Below are 24,800 nucleotides of genomic sequence, written 5' to 3'. Positions count from 1 at the left end.
CGAACATTTATTTGTCTCTTTAATCAATCCATTCTTAAAAAGGACTTTGTAAAAAAAAAAAATCTTGCTCATCCTAAACTTTGGGCAGTAGTGTCTATATAAAGAGATTAATTGAGATGATACTAATCTTTTTTATATATAGAAACAGATGGTGAGATTCAGCAGGCAATGACAGTATCATGTCGGTTCCAGTTGTTGCAGCAGTTTTGAGTAGTTTTCTTGTACAACAAACTCCTACAAGTTGCAGACAGCTGTGAGGGAGCGTCTCACCCCTGCAGGCCTACTTGAAAATGACAAATATTGCTCACTTCAGAAAATGTGAGACATCAGAAGACATTAAATGAAAGTCAATTGAAGATGTACAAATGACATTTCCCGTCTGAACCAAACACATTTTTTGATGAATGCTGATGATGCCGCTCGATCATTAACCTTCTCAGGAGAAAAGGAAAACAAGTTGAAATTTAATATTATTCAGTGAACTATTGCTCTAGGCAAGACGTTTTCTCTTGGTTCGTGTCCACTGCTGCAGAATGACTGATGGCTTTTTTGCTTTATTTCTCATTGAGAAATCAAACAAAACGTTTACACAATTGGATTATTTAGTTTAATGTTAAATATTATAAACATGGTAGTGTTTAGTGCTTTTGTTGATTGTTAAAGTGCCTCTATTATGCTTTATTTTGGGGTTTTAACTGGCATGTAGTGTGGAGGTTTATGATTGTAAATGGTAATGTTCGGTATGGCTCTCTTTTTTTGGTTTACTTTCAGTACTACTTAAGCTAATGTTTCAAGTGAGCCACTATAATGAGGCTGAAATGCAACATATTAACACTGCAGATGCTGATTGGCCAGAGAGCATCATCACTACTTGTGTTATTGGATTTGTTACACCAGACACCGCATCACAGGACCGTAAAAATAGTGATGCTTCCATCCACCTATTTTTATGCGCATTTTGAAAATGCGCATACAAAACAGTTGATAGAAACAGCAAGATGCACATAAGTTTTAAAACTGAGCATAAAAATATTTGCGCGTAACTGACTAGCATAAACGTTTTATTCTATAAGAAAAAATTAGCATAAACTATGATAAACACTTTTATCGAACAAATGAATGCCCATTAAAAAAGTCATGTGATTTTGTTGCATTTGAGATTATGTGATGGTAAAAATGTGTGTGAATGGACAAACCAGCAGGATGAGCACATTGTAAAACATCTGAAATGTTGTTTTGGTCATTCTAAAATGCCTTAACTGTTTTAGTATTAGTGTTATTATATTAATAATTACCTCCTGGACTGTCAAGTGCATCTGTGCTCCATGTCTCACAATGTTGTCTTCTGAGGCGCAAGTCATTTATTAAATAAGGAAAAGATTCACGCAGCTCCTACTGCAGCAAATTCCGCTTGTACTGTTGATATTTGCCGCTGCTTTATTCGCATGTCTTTTATACGATATTCCAGTTTTTAATAATTTAATAAAATTTGATTAAATCCAAATTAGTCTTTGGATGGAAACATAATGACTTTTTGCGCTCAACTTAAATTGAGCCTTTTTCCTCATGATTACAGGTGTCTGTATTTTCTGACCTCAATGAGGCGACCTATGTAATTCCCAATAGTGTTTGCGTAAATTTTGAGGCGGTGGGGCTCTCATTAAGGATCATTGTTGTCCTCAAACCAGACAACCATTTTGTTTTTGCCTAAATTTATTTTTTTTTACTTTATATAATGATATTTAAATAATTGATTTTCCAAAGCATACAAGAGTTTTTTTTTTTTTTTAAATGGTCAGTAACGTGTGCAGTTGTATTTTCACATGAGCCTGGTACTCGGAACAAAATTGTATGTAGGGTTAAACAACCACGCTGAGCTGTGATGTACTGGTAGAGCTTGTGTGTGTGAAGTCACAATGATCACAAATATGGATGAAATCAGATAATTCTATTTTTGGGACTACTTTTTTGTGTTTTTTATATATAAACTAATTTTAAGAGGATCACATGCTTAGGATTGACCAAGGTGGGTCCTGCATTAGCAATCACATGATATACCAATCAGAAGAATTCATGTTGTCACAACACAAATCAATTAAGTTAACTTAACACTTTTAACAAATGTGTGGATTGAACATAGAAAATTAAGTTGTCCCAATTAAATCTCAAGAATTGTGTTTTCAAGTCATTTTAATTAAGTAGTTTGAACAAGTAAAAAAAAAATAGACATTTAGTGTATAAATAGCCAGATTTTTATACCTCAGTCATCTTCGCCTTGAAGAATAGCCCCATCCACCCCTACTCCTTCCTCTCTTTCTTGGCCAAATAGAGGGACGCTCTTGAGACCTACCTGTGTTCAGACTCCCCTCTCTCCCAATGAAACGAGAGGAAGCCTCGGACTTGAGGATCTTCCGAGCTCAGGGCTCTCTTCTGGGACAGCATGCCAAACTCGATTTTTCTTATCAATCAAAGTGTGAACTCTTGGACTGTTATGTACTTTGTTGAACAACAACACCAATAAATAAATAAATTAATTAATTAGTAGTGCATTATTTTGCCTGGCTGCCACTTTCTCCATATAGCTGGCTAAATAGAAGTGCACTTTTTATTAATTGATCCTTTTTTTGTTGTTGTTGTTGTGGTTGTTGTTGTTGTCGTTGTTGTTGTTGTTGTTGTTGTTGTTGTTGTTGTTGTTGTTGTCGTTGTCGTTGTTGTTGTTGTTGTTGTTGTTTTTGTTGCTCAACAAAGCAAATATCTGAAAAAAAGAAGTCCCAAAAACAGAAATATCTGATTTCATCCATGTTTCTGTTTACATTGCACTTGCGTTGACACTATATCTTTGCTGACTATAGCTCAGAATGGAACAGTAAAACAAAGAGAACCATTTGGTTCAAAAAGAGGAAAAGCAGCTATTGTTACTTTTCCTCTCATTGTTTTTACAAATTTTCTAAAAAGTTTCTGGTGCTAAAATGCACATATGTTAATGGCAGTTTCGGTTTTGGCACACCATGTAGGTGGTCAACCAATCACAAAAGACTTGGCCTTCTGACCAATCACAGCAGAGTAGATTTTTAAAAAGGAGGGACTAGAAAATGTTGCTCACAAAGAAGATTTTGAACAAGCTGTTTAAGAGGAAGGAGGTTATGCAGCATTGTAAATTATGAGACAATTACAGTGTTCTTGACCTTGGATGAAGGAAAGTCTTTTGTAGGATTCCTCTAAAACACATTTTGAAACCTTTAAAATGGCATAATGGAGCCATTTAATGCATTAGTTAATAAAGTGTGAAAATGTGTCTAACACTGGCGGTTTCTGTGTAAGTGGAGATGTGCCATTACACAACTCTCTTGAAAGGTGCTTGTAGTGATATTCTTGTTTTGTGGACATTTTTGCAGGCTCAGTCACTAGTGCGGGACAGTCCTTTGCTGACATCCATCTCTCAGAGTCCTCTGTATCCTCTTGTATATGTTGTACAGCAGTCTATTCACTGGCTCTTTATGGGATACTCTTTGGTGCCGTTCTGCCTCTTCACTTTCGACAAGTGGCTCAAGGTCTGGATTTACTCCTCTCAGATATGTTGATCATTCATTTCTTCTTGATTCTAAACTTCTCTATTGATCCATATTGATTTGCTAATGCCATTTTATTATGCGTTTGTTTTCCAGGTTTACTTCTCCATATATTTCTGTGGTCACATCTTTTTCATCGCTGCCTTACTTGTCCTGCCATACCTCCGCAAGGTGTTCGTGCCTCGAAAAAGAGGCAGTGAGAAAAAGGAGGATTAATTAAAAGGGTAAATTTAGCATATGTCTCATTCAGACTTTCCTGTTTGTGCAACCTGTCTGTTCTCACTGTTTTTCTGAGTGTGTGTGTGTGTGTCACATCTGTTCTTTCCAACTTTTACGACAGCAGTGAAATCTAATGCTGCATTCAGACTGCGTCAGTACCTGTATGAACATAACTTAATGTCCTGATTACCAGTTAGAAGATTATTTGGCTCATTTTATGTTGTGTTTACGTCTGGAATCATTTTATTTATTTACATTTTTTATGTACATATTTACATTTAGGAGCTAAAAGAAGGTGATTTAAAAAAATAATGTACAATGTATAATTTATAATTGTATTATAATGTATAATTTTTAAGGCCTGTCCACTACTAAAGATGTCCAAGTTAGTTAATTTAGGCCATTATTCAGCATTATTCATGTTGCTCTACATTTAAAGGGATACTTCACCCAAAAATGAAAATTACCTCACCTTTACTCTCATTTTTACATTTTTTATTTTTTTATTTTACATTCACATTTTTGTTAATTTAAATTTTTTTATTAATTTCTTTTTTTCTGTTAAACACAAAATAAGATATTTTGAAGAGTGATGGTTGCTGGAACCTATTGAGTTCTACTGTAGGCAAATAAAAAAGAACTGGGGTTGCCGCAACAAGCATTTTTCTAAATATCTTTTATGTTCAACAGAAGAAAGAACTCACAAAGGCTTTAATCAATAAAGGGTAATTTACATCATGAAAATTTATTGGCGAATTCTCCTTTTAATACTAAACCATAATGATAAATGTGTAGAATATTTATTAAGCACTAATGAACACGCATAAAACAATCTGCAGCAGCCCCAGCAAAACTTTTTTATGAATGTGTTGAAAAAACAGCCAGCAGATTTTAATAATTGTAAATAAGTAGAAATTATTACATTATTTCAAAAAATCACAACTCATGAGTAAGCCCACACAGAATCTTTGCATGCGGAAATTTACAGATTTCTACAGATTTTCAGCGAATTATTGAGTCTATACTTGTGTAAATGTGTGTTAATTTAAATTAATATTATTAACAAATATGAAAATGTTCATATGATTTGTTTGCAATTCAGTTTGTAAAGTAAAATTTTCTGTCTTTTAGTAGATCTATTATTTGAGAGACTTGCTTGGTTTAATAAATAAATGGATCTAGATGGGTTTGCATTGTAAATATTAAATAAAGTAAAAAAAAAATCTATTATTTTTTTATTCAATATAATACGTTTTTAGTTTTAATACACACAAAAATCATTCCACATAAATTCAAAGCATTGTTACAAAATTCTTTGCAGAAATAGCAATAAATGTTTGCTGATTCTGTCTGGCCCTACTTATGATCTTGCTAACAAAAAACTTAAATATGAAAAGTGTATACATTATAGTAATACTAATAACAGCAAGTAAAATTACTACTTTTAAAATAAATAAAAATAATTTTTTTATAAAATTAACCACTTAAACTCTGTACCGGGTCCGTGACGTCATCGCCATTCACTTTAAGATTTTAAGAGCTAACATTGCACCAGACCCCCATAAATGGTTTCGTTTAAAAGTGTAGAATCTATATGTTAAGCACATATGCATCACTTTGGTTTTTATCCTACTGTCCAAAAGTTATTTACACTTAAATACACAGTATTTTGGATACCCGAGCTGGGCATTTTACATTGGCTCATTTTCATATTTATTATAAGACACATGTACAAGTTATAGCTCAAATGAAAGCTCTTGCCGGTGCTCATACTGTTCTAGCATTCTTTTTACTGAATTATATTAACATATCAAACAGTTGCCGAATGAATTGCAGTGTTTTCATGGCGCAGAAGTGAAAACAATACATTTATGATCAATAAGCAGCCTCAGATAGCACAGACAGCTGTCATCTCTTACCTTATGCTGTGCGCTTCAGGGCCATTTCTCCTCTGTTTTTGAGGTGATGTGCATAAGTAATCCTTTTATATGTCTGACGTGGTCCAAACACAGTGAATTATGTTTGATCAAACAAAAGAATAGTGAAATATGTAAACAATGATCGGTCCCTGTGGCTTGTACAGCACCTCTCATCAGTTGGAATACAATAACTTTTGCATAGATTATGATGGAGACTTTTTTCTTTTTTCCTATGATTACAGACATGTGCAGGAACCACCAAAATTAATTACAGCACGCTAGACCACACAGTACCTAAAACGTACACTTTCAAATTTAAGTTCATAAAAAAAGCGGCTCTTTTTTTAGGTGTTTATTATATCACAGACAACATATACAGTTATTTTAAACACTTTCAATAGTGTTTTATGAATATTCAAAGGGTTTTCTTTAAAATTATACCAAATTTTTGCATTTACACCACTGCATGTGGATTTGGGAAGCTTTTAAATTTGGGTAGGCAAAATCTAGGCAGAAATCCCAAAATAGCAGCAGAGTTTAACTGGTTAAACAAATAAACAAAGTTTGTTTTTAACCATCAAAAAAACTAATTAAGCTGTAGGTATCAATACAAAGAAATAGGAGGTTTATTGACACATGAAAGCATTGCAAGAACTTTTTGGAGCAGACAGAATTAATACACTTAATTATTATGTTTTATATGCTGAACATTGATTATAAACCAGACAAAAAACATTTAGTGCAAATTTAACCAAATGTTTAGCATCTTTTTACATTTTAACGGTGTTCACACATTTTGGTTTGCCCTTCCATCATAATTATTAGCATGTCGATCAGCCAAAATAACCCGACTTTGAAACTTTCTTATTTTTCTACTTTTTTTTTTTTCATTTTTTGCTTTTTTCTGAGACTAACCAACTGATACAAATTTAGTTGACTACTAAACTTTCAGCAGACTGTTAGTAGGCAGCTGTAGTATTTAACACAGAGAATACCAAAGCGTCACGTCCGTACACTTGACTAGTATATAGCCAGTGTAATAAACCACTACATTTATGACACGGAATAAAAAAGATGATGCTCATGACTAGAAACTTTTTATTCTTGTGTTGAGACACCATATTAGATTCTGACAATAGTTCAGTAGAGTTTCTAAGTCAGAACTTTAACTCGAGTCATTAAAAGTTCTTACCGTGGACTTAATAATGTGCTATTTGTTCTTTCTTTAATTCCACTAGCACAAAAAAACTCTTTAAAGTGACAGAGAGATTTGCAATGACTTTTTTTTTTCATGACCCAAGTCACTTGAACCAATGTCACATCTTAATTACGGCTTTGCAACACGTACATAGGATATTCTCTGGAGGACTTATAAGTAGCATAATCATACTTCATTAGATCATGACTGATGATTCAGAGGGGATCAGTGTGACCATAAGCTATTTAATTTCAGTAAGAAAAAAAAGCATCATCCCTCTTGTCTCTGTTTCCGTTTGTCATTCATTAAGACTTTCATATTTATGTCACCACAGTTGTTTCCAGTTGAGATTTTAGCCTGTCATCTAAGTGTATTGTTTTCTGATGATAATAGAGTCTAAGATTCAGGCCCTGTTTACACCAAGGTGTTTTATTTTTGAAAGCGCATTGCTTTTACTATGGTAAAACACTACCCCAAAGTTTTTGACCCCCAAAAATGGAGACTTTTGCAAACACTACTGAAGCAGCTTTCTTTAGAAATGCTGGTGCTCCTTGTCAGTGTGGACATAGCAAAATGGAGACATCTGAAAACATGGCTGCAACAATAAGACCTACATACATTTTGTTATGCTTCATTTTAATTTGATTGAATCGGAAACTACTTTCTTTTTGCCATGGCTACTTCTAATGTTTTATAGTTCTTAAGAAATCTGTTGAGTATGTCATTATGTTTATTCTGACGTGACTCCTGGTAGACATTTTCAATGAACATAGCTGTCTTGTATTATTTGTTACTTGAAGTAACAATTCGCCCTCAGCATCTGTCCATACAAACACTTCTGACTTTCATCGCAATCGTCATCATTCAAAAAGTCTCCATTGTTGACCAAATGCAGAGGGAAGCATAGCCAGAGTGTGTGTAGGATCACCTGATGTGTGAGATCTTTTCAGGGCGTACTCACACTATGTACCAACAGTATCTGGATGCAGCCTTTATGATGCAAGCTGAGATTGCATCACTCAGCGATGCAATGTCAGACACAATGCACTGAAATGGAGCTAGTGACGTCACTGTGACGGGTCGGGTTAGAGGTGGGGTTAGGTGAGCCCATTAAAAAGCATTGGATGCAGCCCAGATTGCACTGCACCAGGTCTGCAGCCAGACCCCTCTCCTATGTATAGTTGCCTTGAACCGGGCCAAAGCACACTCCTGTCTCCCCTAACAGCCCACACTCGCATTACATTCGGGCCTGGGCACGTTTGCGTCATCGATGATGCGCTGTCCAGTAAGCACTTTCGCTTAGCACAGTGGAGATTTCTTTAGTTATATCGTTTAAGTCGTTTGATATCCAGTGACACGCAGTCAAATATTTCGCCTGAACAGATCAGCCACTTTTGACGCTCATAAACAATCATAAAGTCCTCATGCTGCAGGAATTAGGAGGTTTGCTGAAGATGCAGTGAGGGGTTTCCGTCTTTAATAATCTACAACGGTTTGCGTTCCTTGAACAGTAAGAATGATTAATAATCCATGTGAAACAGTCCCTTAAAAGTCACTTCTCGTCTTCAGTTTCAGGCTCAGGCGTGGTTTACACTCGCAGTACAAGCGTATGTGAACCGCTGGGCCCAAGTAAACTGCGCTCTGGCACACCTCTTGCAACTGGGCCAGGGCCGGCCAAGTGAATCATGCCTGAGCCTGATTCAGAGCACTCACACTTTTCAAACAATCCGGGAAACGGGCCTGGGCACGATTCAGATAGCATAGTGTGAGTAGGCCCTCAGAAACGCTAGATGAAATGCCAATGTGGATGTGACTGTTCATTCAAAAATGCTGTTTTAAAACTAAAATGCATTTGTGTAAATGGGCCCTCAGATCAATCACGTATCAGAACAGCCTGGTATTATGATACATTTTTGTCAATCTAATCACAAATGGACAATGCTAAGTATTGATGTAAACGAGGTGTGAAACGTTTTAAGCTTGTCCACTTTCGACAGCACTCAGAGGTGGCTGGGTTGCTTTTTTTGTGGGTGCAAATTTGGTCAAGCTGTTAAAGACCACATGCTATCCACCTGCAAGTGATCATTTTTATAAAGCCGGGTGCACTGTAGAATTAAGCTGTAGAGACCAATTTAAGCTTTGTGGGTGGAATTATGAGAGTTTCCTTAAAGAAAATAACAAAACAGGACTGAGGCGGGAAGTTAAATATGGGAGACTCCCGGGAAAAACAGGAGTGCTTGGAAATATGCCACAGGCCCTTCCTCATAAGTGATTGAAAGTGGACAAAAGAGACACCTTTAAATGCTAGGTGTAAACTGTATTGCGTTTCCTTTGTCTGCTTGTGATCAGATTGAATACCCCGTGAGAACAGGGCTTTAGCTTTTCACTGATTTAACTGAGATACATTATTGTTTCCACCTGATATTAACATGCATTCAAATGCACCACTTGTGTTTGCATTTTTCGAGACCCTTCCCTCCTGTTTGGTCACTTTCACAGAAGTGCTCAGAGAAATATTACACAGATTGTCAAATGGGAAAGCAAGTGAATGAAAAGGATATGGATGGCAGCTATGATTTCATATGTCATAATATTTGTTACAGTGAAATGATGTAAGATCATCTTGATGCACTTTCTCATAAAGCATCCCAGAGCATTCATGCGTTGGTCAGTGGAGAGAGAGTTGGTTGTATTTTATGGCTGTTTGAATGCATTTGACCACATGAAGGTTTACAATGTGTGGGCAATATAATTTAATGAGTTTTACATTACCTCTGGATGTTTTTAAAAGTAGACAAGTTCAAGATGTTTTCCAGTGTGTTTACACCTATGTTATTTGGATTGATTAAATCCATCTTAATAGCAGGTGTAAACAAGGCTTTAAATTGGAATAAACTGGGGACTTATTTAGAAAAATGCCGTACACAAAAAGGACTTCGCATGCAAAAGTTGTCATCTATTAAAAAAACTAACTTGATGAGAGAATGTGCGCAGCTATAAGAAAACTGTAATTCGATAACTTCAATACTGACTTAATTGAACTACCTTTATTCATCATATAAGCCAGTGTTTCTCAACCACGTTCCTGGAGGATCACCAACACTGCATGTTTTGGATGTCTCCTTTATCTCTCACACCCATTACAGGGGTTTCAGTCTTCTAATGAGCTGATGATTTGAATCTGCAGTGTTTGGTTAAAGAGACATGGGAAATGTGCAGAGCTGGTGGTCCTCCAGGAACGTGATTGAGAAACACTGATATAAGCCATAATAAATAAATGACAATGGACTTTATGCACAGCTAGTGTTCAACCAATGATGAACTTCAGGTGAAAGCTTTATATGACTATTTTCAATTTTGTAAGGTTCCTTTTACAGCGTTGATGTTGTAATGCAATTAAAACACAATCAGTTAAATAGAATTAAGCATTTATTTGGTTGCGTAAAAAGACACGAAAGATCGTTTAAACACAGGTGCCATCATTAGCAGCAGGCTAACTCCATTGAAAACACTGGAGTAAATTTACTTTCATATTTCAAGACGTATGGTGAGGAAAATTATAATTTAATGCAGTGCTTCTTGTTTGGTCTGATACCCACTCTATTTTATAATCAGCCAGGCAGTAAAGTTTTTTTTTTTTTTTTTTCTAAGAAATTAGATCTTACACATGGCGATTTTTTTTTATGGGATGAAAATTAACCAGAAGCGCTGGGACGGGCAGTCTAAAATTAAAAGTCTATGTGCATATACCCAGGGTGTCCTGATAAATCAATGTGGACAAATGTAAAGCCCTTAAAAAGTCTTAAGTTTTTTTTTTTTTTTTTTAATTAAGGTATTACATTTTAAACCATTTTTGAATGTACAATGTATATTTGTATGCTAAAGTTTGCCTGAATTAAATCAGCAGCAAATATCAGGATGCTGTGTAGTTTATGAAATCAATAAAATCCTGCTAGATTTGACATCCTGCTGCTTTTTTTACAGAGTATCCGTGGGGTCTTAAAAAGTATTAAAAGTTGATAAATCAATTATGAGAAAACTAAGAACTTTTACAGATATTTAAAAGTTGTGTTTTACGAGGTCTTACATTTTGTTCAAGCGTTGTCCAAAGTGTTTGACTCCAAAAAAGCATAAACATATTTATTTTCCTCCTAATATTAACAACGACATGCTCGATCTATGCAGTTGGTTTGGGCTGGGGCATATCCGGCCAAGCTCCTCCGTTCGGGTAATGTCTTGTAATTAGTGATAAACACGGGAAGGTGATGTGACGCTCTTCACATGTAGCGAAACCATAGAGCAAAACAGACGGCAAAATAGGTAAATGTAAGTTTGCGTATTCCTGGTTAAAGAAAGATGAGTTTAAACAGGGACTAAACCCTGTTGCTGAAAACAACAATGTAATTTTTCCTTAAAACCTTTTTTTCTTTCGGGCTTATCTGGGTTCTGTTGTATGGTTGCGCTCTATTGGTTTATGTAACTACAACTGTTTATTAAGTTAAAGGTTTGATACTTATTAGAACTTGAAGAAGCGATGAGGTCCTAAAATATTCTGAGAAGGTTTTTAAAAAGTCTTAAAAAGAATTACCTTTAGGATTCCTGCATATACCATGTATAACTAAAGTGGTTATACGGTCTGAAAATGTATGGAAAGAGTCTAAGTGAATTTTATTCATAAACTAATTTCGAGAGGATCACGTGCTTATGAATTCTTGCAGCCGGCCTCGTATTATTCAATTTATGATTCACCAATCAGACGATTCCTGAGCCACTATAAATACCCCAAGTTCCATATGACAGCCATCTTAGTTTTGAAGAATCGCCCCTTCCACCCCTACTCCTCCTCCTTTCCTAGATGGGTGACACAGTGGCCCAGTAGTTTGCACTGTTGCCTCACAGCAAGAATGTCACTGGTTCTAGTCCTTACCAAGCCAGCCGACGTTTCTATGCGGTGTTTACACGTTCTCCCCGTGCTCACATGGGTTCTCCGGTTTCTTCCCACCGTCAAAAAACATGCAACTTAAGTTAATTAACTAATCCAATTCGGCATCATAGACATGCTCCCAGTAAATGGTTATCTCTTAAGAGCATTCACTATCTGTTCATCAGCTACTACAGCAGAGGAGTTCTCAAGATCTACCTGAGATCAACCTCCCCTCTCGCCTTGCAAACGGGAGGGAGCCCCGGGCTCGAGGATCATATGAGCTCAGGGCTCTCTCCTGGGACAGCATGACAAACTAGCTTTATAAACAATCATCAGCTAAGTGTGAACTCTTGAAAAAAGGTTTTGAATTTCACTTCTGATTCCTGTATATACTTTGATACCCCATTTATTCTGATGTACGTTCACTTTTACGCCCCATTCACACGGGGCGTCAGCGTCAACGCTTCCCATTCACTTCACATGGGGGACGTCAGGCGTTGCCATACTGCATTGTGGTTCCGTCGGCACCGCTTCAGAGGCGTTGCTCGCTGCAGAAGTCGACGGAAGCGTCAGCCAATCAGATCGATGTATGCAAATACACCAGCTAGACAGTGGCCTATTGTTGACTGAATTGAATTGGCTGACGCTTCTATGACGATCACTTCAGCCCCAGCTTCAGACGTGCCTTCAGTCAAGCGTTGATGCTGAACCCCCGTGTGAATGAGGCGTTACAACGGTTTCTAAGCTTTTTTTTATAAATCAGGGCCCTGATGTTTTTGTGAAGGTGTAAAATCATCTTTCTTTCTTTTTTCTCTTTTCTCTGTCGCAGGTTTGTATGCTGCTGTCTGTGATGGACTGAAGTGAACTGTGACATTTAAAGAGCGCCTGAAGAGGACAAATTTTAAGGCCTTTAGTAATATATTACTATTTACATACAGCACTGATGTATGTGTACAAATGTTAGTCCGTTTGAAAGTTCTTCTCATTCTTTGGGATTCGTGGTGGACTGGGATGAAAAAGGTTTAAACTGCAGAAATAGAAGCATTTCTGAGGTTGGATATTGGTTGGATAAGGTTTAATGGCGGCTGAAAACAATTATACTGTATCCGCTCATACCATTGCACTCATTACTCAGTAATGATCTCGTTTCCTGTATAATCAGAGAACCAGCTTCGGCTGTCGCTGAGGTGAAGTGTGCACTTTTTCGGGGGGGTTGTTGAGCATGTATTTGAAAAATGGAAACAAATGAGATCTTCATTTTTTTTTTCTTCCTTTACTGGGATCTTTGTTTTAAACTCTCATACCTTTAGATTGAAAGAAGACAATGAAATGTGAAACACAAACATAAGAGTGAACAGTGACTGATCGTTCAGCATCGCCTGGCATTATAAATGAATGTTGTTCATTTTTATAACCGTTTTCCTGTTTTTTGTTTTCAGACAAGCTCTGAAGGGTATTCGCGTTTAGTTTTTCAGGAAGGGGTTTTACGGTAACTGCGTTTTTATAGCTTTTTGACACACTTTCATAAGAAGGATCATCATTCTGTCATCTCATCCGCTCACTCCATTTAACACTGTCTGTCCATCCATCTTGACCTTTTCTTGTTCACTCCATTTTCTCCAGCAAATCCAGTGTATGAGCACAAGCAACACACACACACACATCACAATAACATCAACACTACTTACCAGAATCATCAATATGAGCGTAAATGCGTGTGGATATTATCAAGAGCAGAGTATTGTTTCAATTATAGCAAGTATTTTGGTGAGCAATGAACTAAACAGTGCATAAAGATAGCACAAGTTAAAACTGCTGTTAATTTCACTAAATAAGTGCAAGGTTTTGTTTCGCAGTGAAGTGTTTTTATACCCAAAACACGTGTTTTATTTTTCTGATCTGCTCTCAGTAATATCTACATATGTTTGCTTCATATCTGTTTTGTATGGCATGGCATATTGAAGATCCTTGGCACAAATAAACATCACTCATCGGTGAGGGCGAGATTGAAAATCTGCACCTAAATCCTATCCGAGGGAGCAGCAGAAGCTCACAGTAGCATCTGATTTGTTTTATAATATTTATACACGTGGTCGCAAAGTTTAATGATGTAAAAATTTGTTTTGTTTTTTTGCGAAACAACTGCCTTACTGCTACCAAATGTACAAAAAATGAATAAAAAATATAGAGATAGAGTGAAAAACACAATTACTTTTAAATGAAACGTTTTTGTAATGTTCATTAAAAATGCTGGATTTTAACAATATGTGCTCCTGTGTGTTCTGGTCTTATTTGCTTTCTGTGTTTTAGATTTATAATTATTATTTTTATTATTATTATTTAAGCGTGAAAACAACCACAATCAGGGGATCAATATATGAGAGATACAAAAGAGGAAAAATACAAACCACATAAGCTGCAGAAAGAAAACATCTAATAAAACAAAGAAAGGGTTAAGTAATTTACACTTGTATAAAAGTGTATGAAAATAAATAAATTAAGAGCATCGCAGAAAAGCTATCTAACTAAAATCAGAGGCAATAGACAACAGTTCTTCATGTAGAACCGAGAAGCTGACACATTTTCTGTTGTTACACATACGGAAAGATTTGATCTGTCTGCTATAGGAGTCGATATGACGTCATCTTGCAGTCTGGGCTCAAGAGCTGAACACAGATTGGGGGACTTTTTAAACGCATTCACGAATGTAGTTTGTCAGTGGGGAAAGTGTGGTTTGACGATGAGTAGTAGTAGACACCATCCCTCCAGATGCTTCCCTCCCTTCCACATGTATCACAGCCAGGCTTAGGGACCGCTAATCGGGATGAAAAAAAATATCCTACTATTGACAAAGCTCGGCTTATTAATATTAAAGAGGTTATGTAAATATCGTTCGTTAACTTCCTATAGCGACGATCTGGTTGTTGCATATTAACTGCTCTCACGTTATTGCCTTCCAATAAGAACGGACATACTTATGAATATTAATTATCTACGCTTAAGCGTCCAATAGGAGACCGTTGGTCTATGAATATTAACACCCAATCCTTCGTCGCAGTAGGATTTGTAAACTCTTACCGGGGGTGAGTCCTGAAAGCGAGAGAGACGCAGTGTGGGCGGGTTAAGAGGGAGGAGATTTCACACCGTGTCTTTTTTTCTGTCACGGCATCCGCCGAAAACGAGGGCATTGGTGTCTTGGTTTCTTATTTTCGAATTACAGTTTGCCTCCTTTTCGCAGTCCAGCTCATTTCGGGAGGCACCGGAGGCCCCAGTGCTCCACCCGTTGCGTTCAGGCGGGCATCAGACTGTCATAGGTGTGAGTGTGTGACGGATGCTTGGAGGAGACTGAGCAGGGTACCATCTCACACACCTCACGGTAACGTGCTTTTGATATAAAATATATATATATTTGCAATTGAGTTCTTGCGCTCAATGAAGATGTTACACCAGCTAAACGCGTTTGTGCTTGTGAATGTGGGATGCTATAGTGAATCGGGTCGCTTGGTTTTATTTACAGACTTAAAAAAATCGATTCTTGTTTGTCGCATATACGTTTGAGGTATATGAGGTGAGCTATAACACATTTTATAACGGACGTTTTAATACTAAACGCGTTTAAAACGCCACTTAAATCACGTCTCCGCCTGTCATCCAAGTTGTCAGCTTCTAATCTTCAATTATTTGAGGAAATATCGATGTGTGCTGCGTGAATGGCGTCTCACGTCTTTCTAGAAGAGATGTTATTCGAGGACAAGCCTCATTAATCACGTTTGATAGTCCGTTAACAAACCTGCCCGCGAAAGCCGCGTCCGCGCGCACATTCGCGAGGATACACCTGCATGCGCGCCACCGAGGATGCGCACACTTCTCAATTTAACGCGCACTCACGTCGCTTAATATCAAGGTTTATTGGGCGCTGGGTGTCACTGGTTAAATATACGTTTTATCTGAGATCTAAGCCAGACCTCCTCGGTCACACCAGGCCACGAAGATGCTGTCAAGGGTATTACATGTCATTTTCACATTTCGAGCGTAGTATTTGTCTTTATGTTTACGTCTAACTAAATGCAAGCAACCTGATATGTTTGTCTTTCTGTCTCTGTCTATGTGCTGATCTGTTTCTCCTCTGTCCTCTATCTGAAACTGCTTCTTATCAGGGTTAATGCATGTTATTTCCCTCTGTCCTTCCCCTCCTTCCTCCCTCAGATGGCCAGAATGAGTTTCCTATCCTTTCTCCTCTTTTGCTTGACTTCGGTTGCCCATGGCAACAAAGGTCAGTCTCCTCCATCTTTTTGAATGTTGATATTGCATTGTGTTGATGATTAAGTGCGAATGAGTGTATTAATGTTTCTGTTCGCAGCTCTGGCACATGTATGAGTCGCTTGATTCATTTCGCTGTATGTTATGGCTGTTCAGTATGAAATCTTGCCAGTTGTGTAGGCCTTATATTTAGGTTCACAAATGGTAGGCCAAATCTCAAGGTGACATGGGAAAAGACAACACGACAGGCCTGATTCACCCTCAAATTAAAGCAGGAGCACCCTTAGCTGATGCTGCATTCCTGCCAGGTTGTAGAAATAGAACTGATGTAAAAACATGCGCCTGCAATGTTAAGGAAATGTAACTATTTTATTTATATTGTAAGAAAAGTGGCTATTCATACAATTGCATTCAAATGGAAGCATCCAATTTTTAAAGGAGGCGGGACCACAATCTCCGCCCCACCACTCAAGGTGGGTGAGCAGTATACTTCAATTTATGAATTAAATCTTGAAGGTTTATACAAATTATCCATTACTTCAAAAGTTCCGAACTGCCATGAGATTGCGTTGACCAATCACGAATATCTTTATTTTAACATAGATGAACTTAGCTGACACTGATTAGAATGTGCAATTAATTAATAGTAAGTAAACAAGTGAACATTTATTAATCCAAATAATCGTGGAAATTAAGTTATAAGCATTGTTTAGAACAGGGCTTTTCGACTGGTTTGGCCAATGGACATTAAACCGTGACCAGTTTTCCCCTCTTTGCATTCAGCTAAGAAATCAATCTAAATTGACATTTATTTAGATATAAAAACCCAAGCAAAATTTACTTCACAAAAATGTATGACAAGACTACTGTCCCACTTATAACATGTACACATAAGTATAAAAGAAAATTAGTAGTACAGATGAATAAACAAAATAGCAGTTCTAAATAGCAATAGGTTCTAAATAGCAGTCTTGAAACAGATACAGAAAGCTATTAAATTGTTTTAGTTTAGTTTAGTTTAGTTTAGTTTAGTTTAGTTTAGTTTAGTTTAGTTTAGTTTAGTTTAGTTTAGTGCTTCATTAATCCCCTTGGGGCATTTTATTCTGACTCGGTGCTTTACATACAGTTGAAGTCAGAATTATTACCCCCTGATTTATTTTTTCTAAATAGTTTGTTTAACTGAGAGAAGTTTTTTTCAACACATTTCTAAACATAATAGTTTTGATAACTCTTTTCTAATAACTGAATTATTTAATCTTTGCCATGATTACTGTAAATAATATTTCACTAGATATTTTTCAAGATACTTCTATACAGCTTAAAGTGACATTTAAATGTTTAACTGGATAATTAGGTTAACTAGGCAGGTTAGCGTAATTATGTAAGTTATTGTATAACAATGGTTTGTTCTGTAGACAGTCTTAGCTTAAAGGGGCTAATAATTTGGTCCTTAAAATGGTTCATAAAAAATTCAAAGCTGCTTTTATTCTAGCCAAAATAAAACAAATGAGACTTTCTCCAGAAGAAAAAATATTATCTGACATATACTGTGAAAATATCCTTGCTCTGATAAACATCATTTGGGAAATATTAAAAAAGAAAAAAAAATCAATGGGGGGCTAATAATTCTGACTTCAACTTTATAACAAAAATGACACACTTAACACAATAAACACCAACACTTAACATCAAGTACATAAACAAAAAAATGGAAAGAAAAAATAAAAGAAAAACAGGAAGAGAAATAAAATAAAAATAAATATCAATAATATTCATTCATACATTTAATTTACTTTTGGGCTTAGACCCATTGGTAATCTGTAAAGTACTGTGACGGTTGGGTTTAGGGTAGAGGTGCATGTAACAAATAAATTTTATGGGTAATTTATTAAATAACATAAATAATACTTGATACAATACTATTTTTACATTACTGTGGCGGTTAAGTTTGGGGTTGGAGCCGCAGCCGCAGCCGCAGCCGTATTTGATCTAGAAACAACCCAAGTATGTCTGCGGTCTGAAGGTATTATAAAGTTGATGAAAAATAAGGAGCGCCCTGGATCTGTGTCTTCGCTCTTCTTAGTCCTATTTTATGTATTATAGAAGTATCGGATGGGTTTTCGATATTGGTAGATACTCAAAATCAAATAACTCGGCAAAAAAAAATCCTAATAATAAAAAATAATAATTTATATATAAAAAAATAATCATTAATAAAAATAAACATTTATTAAATTAACAAAATTTGTTACACAACCAAATTGCTTCAGTTCTTATTGTCCTTAGACATCCCCCAATTCCGTCTTTGTTTAAGGGGTGTGTGCTGTCTCCTATGTTATGTGCCATCCTCAACACCTGCTGTTCGTAATAGGATGCAACACTCCTAATATTTTAGCAATGCTTTGAAAACAATTCCTGTTTTTTTTATAGACAAATTGATTACAGATACCACATTTGTTTAAAAATATATAAAATAAATGTAAAATGACAGAAAAGCACAGCATAAAAACACAATGCCAACATGAACTGTAGGTAAAACGCATGAAAATTGCTTCTGATTAACAGAATCAACATGATGCCAGCATGCAAATCATTCCCAGCTACTACAAGCAACGTAATTTATTGGTAATTTTTGGTAATCGCATGACTTACTGATTTACAGCCTAGCACTGAAGTAGCATGCTGGTAATTTTTTGTGCTCTTTAGTTACAATGAAGTGATTAGTGTGCCATAACTACTGGGATCTCAACCCAACAGCTGAGAAATAAAGGTTCAGAAATTGAAACTAGAATTTTTGAGGGATTTTGTAAAAGTAATAAAGCATAATGGATGTTTTATATTTTAAAAGAAAGAGATCTGTTTCCATATCTGTCTTTGACTTGCCGATGGGGCTGGGAAGATCAATCCACCAGTAAGGAACAGTGAAACAGAAAGTTCTGGAAAGTGATTTTGATCCTCTCTCTCTGATGGTACCATGAGGCGATGCTCATTTACCGACATTGATTTCTCGAACACACTGGCCATCAGAATGGGCATCAGAAGTGTTCAGATTAATCAGAATCCACTGACCGTTGCAGGAGATTTTGTACAATGCTGACCGAGCTCTACGCGCACACAAAACCCCTCATTATAGCATAGAGTGCAGAAATAAATCAGACATTCATTGATTATAACACAACTGTGTGAGATTGATAAACTGAAGTCACTGACAGATTTTTTTTTTGTTGATTATAAAGGAAGCCCATTTTCTAAAATATGTACAGTTGAAGGCAAAAATATAAGCCATCCTCTTCAATTCTGAAAGTGTTGTTTAATGGAGAGAATGTTTTCTTCAGCACATTTTGAAACATGACTGATTTAATAACTCATTTCTAATCACTAATGTGTTTGTCTTGGCCATGATGATAGTACTACATAATATTTACACCAGTATTCAGTGCAATTTAAAGGCTTAAACTTTTAAATGTACACCTTTAATTTAAACTTTAGACTTTTATTTCATTATGTTGATGTACTTCCACACTGTAAAAAAATTGACCTTAAATTCACAGTAAATTACTGGCTAATAATTGCATTACTTTCACAGTAAAATACTGTATTTAAATTTACAGCAAATTACCATGAGGTAGCTCACAATAATTTACTGTGATTTTGTTACAATAAATTACTGTGAAATTACAGCCATATAGTGTAACTTCACAGTAGATACAAAAGTCCATTACTGTGATTTCACAGTATTATCCTGTAAAATCAACTACATTTTACTGTGAAGCAGGCGTTCTTCAGCTATTAATTCTGACATTTACTCTGACTTTGAAATAATTTTGGGTGTTTAACAGTGTTTGGTTTTATGACCAATTAATTATTAATTTTGTTCCAGTTTATTACGTTTTTGGCTAAGCAAGTTATGCTCATTAAAAAATATTTCATATTTCCATGTTAACCTTATAAAACTAAATAAAGGTGCAGTGCACCCAAAAATGAAAATTTACAGAAATTCATGTCGTTTCAAAACAGGATGATTTTCTTTCAAGTTAGTTTTGAAGATGTAACCCAATTGTTTTTGGAGATGCAATAATATTCTGTTACTACTAAATATAAAAAAATGTCAATACTAGCATACAAGGTCATTTGTATTAACGTCTATGTTGAATTAAATAAAAAGAGTTTGAATTTTCTATAACTAACATGCAAAAGATATAGCCCTTTTTACAGTAATTTGCTGTAATCATGCAACCTGCCAACATTTCACAATAAAATTATGAATACACCATATTATTGTGAATCTTTCCATGTAAATCCTGTAAAGTGATACTTATGTAATTTACTGTGAAAAATTACAGTAACATGTTGTGAAAATCTGGACATTTTTGACAGTGCAACTGAAATGGAATATTGAGTAAGGTAATTGAGTTCATTTTTTGCACATTATTCTCTTGTCACAAACGAAGAGGGGTATGGTTAAGAATATTGTGGCTGAAGCTGGCAAAATAACATCAACAAAAGGACAGACACTCTAAACACAGAAGCAAATGTTCAACATTTAATTGAAGATTACCAAAAGTAAAAGAAAAAAAATGTAAAAAGTAGATGTACTTGCATGCATTAATTGCTCACATAAAGAATAAGAATGTGCTGGCAAAATAAACATAGTGAATTAAATAGACAAGCTAGGTTAATTAGATATGTTATTAAGCCTAATTAAATTAAGCCCACCCACGCGGAATCTGCGCACGCAGAAATCAGCTGATTTTTAGCCAATCGTTGAGTCTATTTAATTTCTTGTGTACAAATTTATATTTCTTCAGTTTTTTAATTAATTTCAGTAATACTATTGACTAATATGAAAATGTTAATATTTACAAAACAGTTTATAAAGTAATATTATCTGCCTTTTAGTTGATATATCATATGAGAGACTTTATATAAGAGATATTATATAAATAGACACTTATATTATATATAGAGACTTTGTTTAACAAAAACGTGTATCTAATTGGATTTGCATTTTAAACATTAAATAAAAGTTTTTATTTTTTTTATTATTTTTTATTTCATATATCAAGTTTTTTATGATACTCTCAAAGTCATTCTCATAAATCCTCCGAATTGTAACAAAATTCTGCAGAGAAATAGCAGAAAATGTTTGCAGATTCTGTCTGGCCCTGGTCATTGGACAACAGTGGTTTGTTCTGTAGCCAATCGGAGGTGGTTGAAGGGGGTCGCACACTGAATGCGGCACCTGGTGACACGCCGCACCACACAACTTCATGCATTTTAGAATTTTGAAAATAGATTTCTAACAGTGTATGCACACCGTTGCCCCAAGCCGGCAGCTGTCCGCGGTGCCCAGCTATGACTCAGAACACAGTTTATATTTCTGTCAAGCCATCTGAATAGTTTTATATTAAATAACATTTCAATGTGTGCATCTGGTGTGACATACTTCCAACTGTCATGTGCACACCATGTCAAAGTGCTGAGCGGCGCATCCAGTGTGCGACCCCCTTAATAATATCAAGACTAAAAATTAAATATACAGTAGAAGAATTATCAGCCCCCCTTTGATTTTTGTTCTTTTTTTAATGTTTCCCAAATGATGTTTAACAGAGCAAGGAAATTTTCACAGTATGTCTGATAATATTTTTTTCTTCTGGAGAAAGTCTTATTTTTTTGCTTCGGCTAAATAAAATAAAAGCATATAGAATAAAAGCAGTTTAAAATTTATTGTGATTATTAGCCCCTTTAAGCTATTTTTTTGACTGTCTACAGCAGGGGTCACCAAACATGTTCCTGGCAATAGTATCTGGATGCAGCCTTTATGATGCAAGCTGAGACTGCATCACTCAGTGATGCAATGTCAGACACAATGCACTCAACGCTAGTGCTAGTGATGTCACTGTGACGGGTAGGGTTAGGGGTGGGGTTAGGTGAGCCCATTAATAAGCATTGGATGCAGCCCAGATTGCACTGCACCAGGTCTGGAGCCAGACCCCTCCTGTTCCTGGAGGGCCGGAGTCCAGCAGATTTTAGCTCCAACCCTAATTAAACCCCCCTGATCAAGCTAATCAAGGTCTTACTAGGTATACTTGAAACACCCAAGCAGGTGTGTTGAGGCAAGTTGGACCTAAACCCTGAAGGGACACAGGCCCTCCAGGACCAAGATTGGTGACCCCTGGTCTACAGAATAAACCATCTTTATACAATAACTTGCCTAATTACCCCAAGTTAACCTAATTAACCTAGTCAAGCCTTTAAATGTCACTTTAAGCTGTATAGAAGTCAAATAAGTCAAATATTATTTACTGTCATCTTGGCAAAGATAAAATGAATCAAATATTAGAAATGAGTTATTAAAACTATTATGTTTAGAAATGCGTTGAAAAAATCTTCTCTCCATTAAACAGAAATTGGGGAAAAAATAAACAGGGGGGTGAATAATTCAGTTGGACTAATAATTCTGACTTCAACTGTATATTAAAAAAAAAAGTTTTTTTCCGGCCAAACTAAAACAATTAAGACTTTACCAGAAGAAAAATATAATAGGAAATACTGTGAAAAAATCTGTATTCTGCTAAACATCACTTATTTGTTAATACTTGACAATTATTTGAAAAATAATTCAAATTTATTCAAATGCATATGCCACTTACTTAACGGCAGCCACATAAAGGACTAGAAGTAACGCATCTCGCCACATCTCCCATATTTTACATTTCTAAAGTGATGTAGCAACGCATGGGACTAAAATATCCCACAGATTGGCTAGAGCAGGCCTGCAACATGATGAAGAAGGCGAAAGAAATATGAGCAAGGATGAAACAACACGCTGGAATATAAGAGTTGTCTCTCAGATGAAATGGCAGATACATGTAGATTAACCGGTGGAGGAGCAGAGTCTGGAGAAGGATGCTCTGTAGGATTTCAGCGAGACAGGAATGAGAGGTCGATGCTTGTCCTTGAAGAAAAGGGTGAAAGCTTATCTATTCTCGTCGCTGCTATTTTTAGAGACGTGGGAAACCGGAGATGCTAGATTTTCTTAATTTACGGCTAATGTTCCTCAGTGTTATCGTCATAGACATGTGTAGCTCTGCCTCAGTGTGTGTGTATGAGCGGCACGTGTAATAAATGGAGTGAAATGCACAGTGTTGTCTCTCGGCCTGTAATCCGAGGAGTAATCCAGCGCTCTGATGCTCAGATTAATGTTATATGGCTGAGTGAGGGATGAGAGGGAGGAAAGCAGGCGTGGATGGGTGGGTGAGAGAGGGAGCGGGAGTGAAATAAATGGCAAAAACGACAGATTGATTTGAAATATTAGAGAGAGGTGGTGGAAAATATTCTAGCAGTTGGACTGGTGCATTGGGTTAGGGGTCAGTGCTGTGTGCTGTCATAGAGTTTAAAGCCCTTTTAATAGGCAGGGCTCAATAGTAAGGATTAGCAGATATGATTTTTACTGTCCTTGCCAATATTTTACTGGCCTGACCTAAAAAAAGAGGGAGTTTTATTTTTAAGTAGGTCTGTCACAATAAATGATTTATCGTGGTTATTTGACTTAATTGCAGTCATTTACTATGTTGTGCAGCTTATTTCAATTACATTTTGCCATGCAGTTAATGAAAATGTTATTGTAATGTACAGTTGAAGTCAGATTTATTAGCTCCCCCCCCCATTTTTGTTTAACGGAGAGAAGGTTTTTTTTAACAGATTTCTAAACATAATAGTTTTAATAACTCATCTCTAATAACTAATTTATTTTATATTTGCCATGATGACGGTCAATAATATTTTACTAGATATTTTTTAAGACACTTCTATAAAGCTTAAAGTGACATTTAAAGGCTTAACTAGGTTAATTAGGTTACCTAGGCAGGTTAGGTTAATTAGGCAAGTTATTGTGTAATGATGGACTGTTCTGTAAACTATCAAAAAATAAAAAATAAAGCTTAAAGGGGCTAATAATATTGACCTTAAAATGGTTTATAAAAAATTGAAAACTGCTTTTTATTCTAGCTGAAATAAAACAAATGAGACTTTCTCCAGAAGAAAAAATATTATCAGACATACTGTGAAAATTTCCTTGCTCTGTGAAACATCATTTGGGAAATATTTAGAAAAAGAGAACAAATTAAAAGGGGGGCTAATAATTCTGACTTTAACTGTATGTATTCAATACATTTTATAATATTAATAGAAACAATGAGTTCAAATAATACACTTAAAGTGATCATAAAACAAAATTAAATTAGTATTTGAAGGAATATGTTGAGATATTAATCATAAGGGCATCATTTGCGATTCAATTAAATTCACCTTTATTTGTAGAGCGCTTTTACAATGTAGACTGTGTCAAAGCAGCTTCACATAAAAGGTCATAGTAATTTGTAACAGTGTAGTTCAGTTTTTTTAGTGTTTAATTTCAGTTCAATTTAGCTCAGTTCAGTGTGGTTTAAAACCACTACTGAGAGTCCAAACACTGAAGAGCAAATTCATTGTTGCGTAGCTCTATCGATCCCAAACCCAAGCTAGAGGCGACAGCGGAGAGGGAAAAAAAATTCAGCGATTGGCGAAAGTGAAGAAAAAAAACCTTGAGAGAAACCAGACTCAGTTGGGCACAAGGATTTTAATTTCTCCACTGGCCAAACATCTTGTGCAGAGCTGCAGTCTCAGCGGCGGAGGCTGGAAGCTGGCCTCAGCGAAGACCCGTCTGTCCC

General features: G+C 36.0%; 2 protein-coding genes across 4 annotated transcripts in view; both read left to right on the top strand.

Annotated features, from left to right (window-relative positions):
* lpcat3 (lysophosphatidylcholine acyltransferase 3) overlaps positions 1-14,095 on the top strand; it is a 62,413-nt gene extending 48,318 nt beyond the window's left edge. For both annotated transcript variants that reach the window (NM_001316738.1, XM_073925005.1), the window contains 3 exon segments: positions 3,396-3,551; positions 3,666-3,793; positions 12,659-14,095. In NM_001316738.1, the coding sequence (NP_001303667.1) occupies positions 3,396-3,551; positions 3,666-3,785 (276 nt within the window). In that variant the 3' untranslated portion in view covers positions 3,786-3,793; positions 12,659-14,095.
* An 826-nt stretch (positions 14,096-14,921) lies between these two features.
* clstn3 (calsyntenin 3) overlaps positions 14,922-24,800 on the top strand; it is a 68,388-nt gene continuing 58,509 nt past the window's right edge. The window contains 2 exon segments of one of the 2 annotated variants that reach the window (NM_001423876.1): positions 14,922-15,205; positions 16,036-16,102. In NM_001423876.1, the coding sequence (NP_001410805.1) occupies positions 16,036-16,102 (67 nt within the window). In that variant the 5' untranslated portion in view covers positions 14,922-15,205. 2 annotated transcript variants of the gene reach the window in all.

The sequence above is a fragment of the Danio rerio genome, chromosome 16 (genome assembly GCF_049306965.1).
Source record: "Danio rerio strain Tuebingen ecotype United States chromosome 16, GRCz12tu, whole genome shotgun sequence".
In the NCBI taxonomy this organism is placed as follows: domain Eukaryota; kingdom Metazoa; phylum Chordata; class Actinopteri; order Cypriniformes; family Danionidae; genus Danio; species Danio rerio.
Note: the sequence above shows the minus strand (reverse complement) of the source record. Positions and strands in the feature narration are given on the sequence as shown.